The 8,090-nt window shown below is 32.4% G+C and overlaps 1 protein-coding gene across 2 annotated transcripts in view; it reads left to right on the plus strand.

The window, feature by feature from the left end:
- Tango4 (transport and golgi organization 4) overlaps positions 1-6,514 on the plus strand; it is a 47,189-nt gene extending 40,675 nt beyond the window's left edge. For both annotated transcript variants that reach the window (XM_090379012.1, XM_090379021.1), the window contains exons 12-13: positions 1,972-2,165; positions 6,410-6,514. In XM_090379012.1, the coding sequence (XP_090235138.1) occupies positions 1,972-2,165; positions 6,410-6,469 (254 nt within the window). In that variant the 3' untranslated portion in view covers positions 6,470-6,514. The remainder of the gene's footprint in view (positions 1-1,971; positions 2,166-6,409) is intronic.
- The last annotated feature ends 1,576 nt before the right edge of the window (positions 6,515-8,090 follow it).

Consider the following 8,090-nt stretch of genomic DNA (forward strand, 5'->3'; position numbering starts at 1 on the left):
ACGCTTTTTTTTTTTTTTTTTTTTTCAAATACTATATCAGAAGAAATTACTGCAATGGGAAGCAGTTACATCCAAATTCTGCAAGAAAATCTCTCACCTATTGTGACAGAGTTGGGAACCTGAAAAATGGTTTTATCCTGCACATCACTGACTCTATTATGCAACAATTTGTCTTATATAGGATAATCATATTGAACTGTTTCATGTTTACATTATAACCAAATAAGAAAAATTTATATAGCTATCAGATATTCCTTATTTACAGTTCCCAAAAGATGATCTTGAAAAGTATGCTAATCTGTTTAGGGAAGTGGCTGTTTGTTACAAGGTGCTGAATAATATGCTATGTGATTCTATTTTGCCTATCCTTTATGATCTTTATTTTCTTTCTGTATTTATCAACAAGTTTAATTTTGCATTTGAATTTTATTCAGTTTTAAAGCAGAACAAAAAATATTTCACATTTTCCTTTTCAATGCTTTACCAGCATACAGCAAACCTTTCCATTATGCAAGTATGGTAAACCCTTATTATAGAGATTTTGAAGAGACCAGCCCCAAAGAGCATTATAAGTGGGACCACCCATTTTTGGAGGCTATTTTTCATCAATATTTTGGTAGTAACATTGATTTTTTTAACATTTCTTGTATGCACTGTTTTTGAAGTAGTGGTTTATATGTAAATTCAATCTGCTCACTTAATGAATTATACTTGCTTTTTTTTTTTGGCACCTTCAACCTTTTTTTTTTTTTTTTTTCGCTTAAAAATAATGACATATATTGGGTATTACACTGTATAAACATGCTAAATGTAGTATTGATAATAATGCTTTCATTATTGAAATTTATTGATGCCATATAGAACATATGCATGCACAAAAGGCACTAATTACCATACAAAGGAAGTGAAAGAGTAATATTGAATTTAAAAAAAGACTGAAGAGAATCTATGAATGTAATGGTGAATAGCTAGATACTGAGTTCTAAAGAGTGCCATATCTACCATCAGAGATTGAGTTAAATATGAAATAAAACTGCATGATTAACAGTCCCTAGAATTTAGTCTCCATCATCCCATTCCCAAGCCAGGAAGGAGGGATCAAGAGGAAAGAGGGTTATGCTTGAGTTTATTCCTTCTTAGTAACTTAAATAGAAGTGATATAAGTGGGAAAGTATTTAAGGTAGAGCACTAAAGCATTATCAAAAAATGCATGGGACTTCATACAATTGACTGTGAGACCAGAAGAAAAGTGTGTTAAAAACAGGATAACACTATAAGCAGGAATGTCATAATGGAAGTTTACTGTATTTTGACTATTTGGTTTTCTATATTAATGTTATGGTATTTAATGATTATTTGTTTAAGGTACCAGATAATTATCACATTATTAATATTATATAGCTTGGTCCCCATAAGTTTAATTGTGTTAACAGCTTATATATACAAGAACAGCATAAGCCTAAATAAGATTTAGTCTAATAGGCTGCACAAAGTCTGTCAAGTAATCACTTATAAGGCTTTGGAAAGTTCCTAGAATTCATTTTTTAACTTATTCTAATTAAATATTAAACTTTTTATTTCTAAAATTAGAGTTTATAGACACCAAAGCCTTAGCTTTAACTATTCAACATAAATTCAGTGGGCAGTTCAAGGTCACTCGCAAATGTTCTTTCTCTCTCACTCCATACCTTTTTTTTTATATAATTCATTGTGCCAGCTGCTGAAAGAAAGCATTATCATCTATTGACAGTATGCAGCATCTTGACACTAGTAGCACACATAATGGAATATGATTTGTAATGAGGTGTGGCTGGAGGAGTATGGTGTAGCATGAGTGTGGAATGTTGAAGTTAGTGAGTGACCTTGAACCACCTATAGCATTTCAACTATAGATAGTTTTCATTCAAAAAGTAATTTTTCTTTGGAAGATATTTGTATATTAATATTTCTCCAAAATCTGTTCCATTGTAGGGGATAATGGTACTATTTATTTCTGGGATTGGAAAACAGGCTATAACTTTCAAAGGCTTCAGGCACCTGTTCAACCTGGTTCAATAGACAGTGAAGCTGGCATATTTGCATGCACTTTTGACCAAAGTAACAGCCGTCTACTTACAGCAGAAGCTGATAAAACTGTAAAAATTTTTAAAGAAGACGAGACTGCAGTAAGTGTTTATATACTTATCTTGTATTTTTACGACGATAATTGAACTAGTCATTCAATTTTTTAAGTAAGAACAGTAAAGCATGCTAATTATTATAATTACAACTGAATATGAAAATCACTTTCATAATTTGTATTTAAAGTTTCCAGTGTGGTTAATGTTTAGCATCATCGTCCTCTTGTTAAGCATGGCTGCCTGTTATAAAGAATTTTCTGTTTCTCATCACACCTAATCAGGCTCCTTATAACTAGTGAGAAACTAATATTCTTAGAAGTACAAGAAAAAGGTGGGAGGATGTGGCAATATCCTTCATTCCCAATCCATCTCTCACAATATTGTGGCAGTCACAGCCACTGTATGATGAAGTTCATTATCTCAGTGAAACTTGCTTCTGGTACCATCAGGTCATTAAGTTTCATTCATCTAGCTTTAAAACAGTTCTTTGGAACACTACAAGTAAACAGCATTAAATATTCCCCTCCTCAAGGAAACTGACTTGGGTATACCTCTCACTTCCCCAAAGACCCAAACAAATTTCTGATTTTGTAATTCTGATAAATGACTGAACTTTTCTTTATTGCATTCAAATGAATATTTTATTTTATGTTCATTAAAAGTGTTGATTTTGAGATGTTGGAAAATGATTTTTGGTTTGAACCACAATTTTTATTATAATTCTTTTTGTTTAAATAAAAAATAATACGGGGTTATCCCATTACAACGCAACTTGGTTTGCAACACAATTTTTGTAAAAATGAATGCAGAATTTAAAATTTTTGCTATGGTGAAACATGCATTCATTCTTTTTAATGTTTGATACAGAATATATTCATTTGTGGTGCAAATGTGGTTCTCAGTATTTTGTTGAGTTCATCCAGAGTATATTAATTTACTCAAGTGTCATTTTTAAGCATACTGCCACAGATATACAAAATACTCTTCTCAGGGAAAAACCTATGTTAGTACCACATTAATGCATGATGTGCTGCTCTTAAAATACCACCATTGCCAAAATAGAGCTGCCATCTCTCTCCATACCCAATGAAATGTGCACTGTTGCCATGTTTACCTTGGTAAACACTGTTAACCAATAGGTTGCATGATAAATGGATACCTTGATATAATAGAAGGTTGTGAAATTCTAATTTAGGGTTGCAGAAATAATGGCATTTAGTTCTCATACAACAGGCATTAAGGGGATAGAAACATTTGGAAGAATACCCTGGGCTTTAATCGTTTATTTGACCATATTTTTTCCCCCCGCTAATTCAATCCTGTGTGACTAGTTCTTGTGAGAATATCTCATAGACTGCTTATTTCATTTACTGTCAGTCCATACATAATTGATTTTCTGAAAGCAGTAATGTTGTCTACTGAAATGATTATATTCAAATTGAGAAGCAGGTTTAGTGCTGGAGATTTATGAAAAGGAGTTGGACACAAAAGTCACCATTTCAGGCTATTAGAGAACTGCAAAGAATGAAATATTTGTGGCAATTAGCAAAACATCTGAAGATAAACATATTCTATGACAGTTATTGAAGACAGTGATGTGGTTCATGTCTTAAGAATTTCCATGAATTTTGTATTGCTACATTACTTCTGTCAGCAAATTTGTAAATATTCAATATATACACTAAAGTATTTTTTACCATAAATTTTCCATTTTATGACTTGTCTTATAGTTTGATAAATAGGATATTTGTCTCTTTTTTTTCTCTTAAAACAGTAAATAATTTTGTAATATTATTTATTCAAACTTAGAGAATTATTCTTATATATAACAGAATGGTGTATTTAAAATGTGTATGGGGAAAGAAGGAAGGAATTAAAAATTGCTTGAACATCATGCATACTACAACAATAAAAATTCCATATCATTTACCAATAAATCAAATACTAGCTCTTTCACATTACAAGTGTTTGTTTTCAATGAGATATTCCTTTTGTTTTATAGCTCTATAATAATCACAATTAAAATATTCTTGGATTCTTTTTCAATATATGATGCTGATTTAAGTTTATTAGAGAAAGTGAGAATCACTTTTAGAACATAAAATTATATTTATTCTTGTACAAAATATAGAACAAGTTTGTAGATGTACCCTAATCTGCTTTCTCAGTGTGTTTTTCTCTCATATGGCATTTTTCTGATGAGCTTCATGCATTTCCTTTGTAATATGTTGGTGAAGATGTACAGAAAGCAATACACGTTGAAGTGGATTGGATATATTAGCCAAATGTTTGTGATCTAATATAAACTTGTTGCATAAATTGAATTTTACAGAAATTGCTTTTCATTTACTTTATTTCATTTACAAAATACTTTTCATTTACTTTAACAGAATTTTTTTTTCTGTATGTTGATTCAATGTCTTTCTAGGTCTGATTGTGTTAAGAATGATGTTTAGCATAGGCATATGATGCAAGAAGCCAAGTCTATACAAAAAAAAAAAAACCTTCCTATTTCACCCATTTATTTTCTCCAAAAGTTTGTCCAGTTCTTCCTTTAATTTATTTAAGCTATCACCTTCCACAGTGACAGGTGAATTTTGTTCCAGCAATCAACCACCTGTTAGCTAAGGGCAAATTTCCACACATCTATTGTACAGCTATCTTTCCTTAGTTTGAATTTATGTTCCCTCTAGTGCATAATCTGAGCCTGAGGAAGAATCCCATCAGCATTGAGCTTGCTCAAACCATTCAAGACCTTATACACCTCAGTCAGATCACCTTGCAGGTGCCTAGTCTCCAGATGCTGCAATTTGCAGAATTGAGGCTTTTCTTGGTAAAGGCACCCTCTGACATCCCTGTTTTTATAGTTTATTGGACCTTCCTGGATAAACAAAGGATTCAAAAAGAATCTACATCCTTCCTAAAATGAGGCCTTTAGACCTGTATGCAGTACTCAAGGTGTGACAAAGGGATAATCACCTCCTGATCCCTTCTAGTAAAATTCTTGTATATCATTGACAAGACACCATGAGCCGCTCTGGCAAACTGTCTGTGCTGCTCAGATAATTTCATATTTGACTGCTCAATTACCCCCAAGTCTTTTTCATGCTTCTCTACCCTGAGTGTAGTACTTCACATGGAGGTCAATGGCAGAATACATATCAGTTGGCCTCTAGCTATCAGAATGGAAGTCTTAATTAGATGTGCAGTACTGTTCTGGTTAACAGTGGGTTGCTTACCCTTAAATGACATCATTTTCGACATCTAAGACACACACCGGCCTTACCCTTACAGAGTGTATAAAAACTGAACAGAGCAACGAGGCGGAGATGAACTTCTGTTCTAGGAGCCGCCCATACAAAAACACAAAAATAAAAAAAAATAAATAAATAAATCTGGAAGATGGAGAAAAGTTATCATCTAAGCATCTTTTTATAGTGCTGGGTGTTGTTATCATCTGGATTGGGCAGCTTCTTGTGCTGTTCGATTCTGCACTGTCAAAATATGCGAATGGACTTCAGACATTGTTGCATACTTTTTCAATGGCTGTACCTCATTTTCTGTACATTAGTGAAAATTGTATCTGTAATATACAGCAGGGTACCATAATTTGGTAGTGAATCCTGGGTAAAATAAATAATTTTTTTTTATAAAGTACTTGCAGAAATTATTTCTGTAAATACTCTACAGAAATCAAATGGGAATTCTACAAGTTACATGAATAGGTCAGTAATAACTGAATAGGGTATCATGAGAACAATGGAAAATAATTCATTTTACAGGAGAATGTTAATTTTCTGACATTAGCTTTCCTGTATTAAAGTTTGAATAAACTGTGGTTGTGCCAGAGTTAAACAGAAGCTTTTTATTTCCACTTAAAGATAGCTATGCTGTTGTATAATATGCTTTACCATTTTGTTCCTTTGTGATGGTCAGATACCCAGTTTATTTCTGCATCTTTCACACAACCAATGCCTAATTTAATTCCAAAATTGAATCTGTCAAATGATTTAGTTTTTCTGAGGCATATTTAGTTTAAAAATACATGATTATATTCACTGAAAAAAAATGCTTAAAAACTGCTATTTACATTTTTGACTACAAATGTCAGTAGTCAAAAAGTTACTCTATTTTGTAACTTTTTCAACTCAAATAGACCAAGTTTGGAAGCTTAGGTTTGCTCACGTTTGAAATTAAGCATTTATAAAAATATTAGTATGTTAATATGTTGTTTGTGTTATGGTATGCATTGTATTTTTTGTTTTTAAATGTTTGTTCACTCCTTGCAGACTGAAGAAACACATCCAGTTATCTACAAACCAGAGATCCTCAAAAGAAGAAGATTTTGAACCTATGTATTTTTTAGCCATAGATAAAACTAATTGTACTTTTGTTACACCGAATTCTTTCATAAGAAATTGTCTCTGAGCTGTCTTTCTTTGCCCTTAATACTTACTGAGGTGAGTGGGGTACACAGTATTGATATTTTATCTCATTCATTTCCTATCAGCAATTAATGTCCATGTGTTGGGGACTGTAGCTGCAATTTAGCCTCCCAATGAATGTGTCCCAACTCAGATGTGCATACAGGTGGCAGAGAATTAGGGAAAATTCAATTCATAATTTAGATTAGAATAAATAACAGTCATATCATAAATACACAGTACTGGCCACAACTGTTTCATATAAACATTTTATAATAACTACTGTGAAAGAATACCATTGTTTTTTATAGAATTTATTGATATATTAGTAAGCAAGATTCAGCAGTGTTATTTAAAGTGCCATCTCTTTACCACTATTTCCCTGCAGTACACACAGTATCTGATAAAATTTTGACTATTGCATCAACCAGTGATCAGCTCAGACTCACCTTGTTACAATTTTTTTTTTTTTTTTTTAACTGTATACCACTAACTCCAACATGATCTTAATATACAGTCCAATAGGTTCAATGTTTTAACTTTGAGTAGGAACTGAATACTGCTGAAATGTTCACTGGCCTCCATAGAACATGGTTTGGTTAAGAGAATTTATAACATCTCTTAAAAAGGTATATTCATGCAGAAGTTTCATTTCTAAGTAGTTACAGGTTTTATTTCACAGAAATATAAGTCCTGTAACTTCTTGCCCATGCCTCCACCTCATTGTGGAAAGCATGCATTCCTAGATCCAGTCCCTCTTGTGCTGTTTTTAAACTAAACCAGGAATGGCCAGTCTGCAGTGCATGTTCTGTGGCCTGTCTTTCTCTCTCAGTTTGAGAAAAAATAATGTAAAAAAATTATACAGCTGAATTTAAAAATCAGAAAATAAGATAAATGTATACAGTTTATATTTACTGTCTTTTAGTGTAGGTAAGAAGGGGAGTCAGTGAGCCCTCATAACATCTCCTCTGTAAGGATGAACATTCATTAATCTACATTAAATGTTTTACAAAATATATATATATTTTTTTTAAATGTGGCATGGATCTGTGGTGGAAGGGAATCATTGATCCCTAGATGGAACATGAGGCATTTTCACCATAATATGTGGCATGCCACAGGAAAAGGCTGGTCACCACTGAACTCAAACACTTTGCATACCACACACAGTTTCTCAATTTAATATGTACAGGTGTCTTGCTCGCTATAATAACATTAATTCTACTGTCCATTCATTCAGACAGACATACAAGTGTTTGACTTCAACAAATGACTTTCTGGGCAAAATTTAAATACATTTCAGCTTACACACGTTCACTTATATATTATTAAACATTGCAGTATCTTTTCACTTGAAAAACCTCACTTTCAATAGTAAAATAACCTTTTCTCCTCATCTAGCGACAATAATCAAATTGAGATACATATTCAAATGCTTAATTCTCTGTTGTGCAGAGGTACTTTTTACCTTGGATTATCAGTGCAAGAGAATCACTTTATCCTTAGGACTAAGCACATGTAGCTTCTTTAGTCTTTGGAAAGTTTT

The sequence above is a fragment of the Mastigoproctus giganteus genome, chromosome 1 (assembly GCF_048544385.1).
Source record: "Mastigoproctus giganteus isolate SK-2022 chromosome 1, ASM4854438v1, whole genome shotgun sequence".
Taxonomy (NCBI): Eukaryota; Metazoa; Arthropoda; class Arachnida; order Uropygi; family Thelyphonidae; genus Mastigoproctus; species Mastigoproctus giganteus.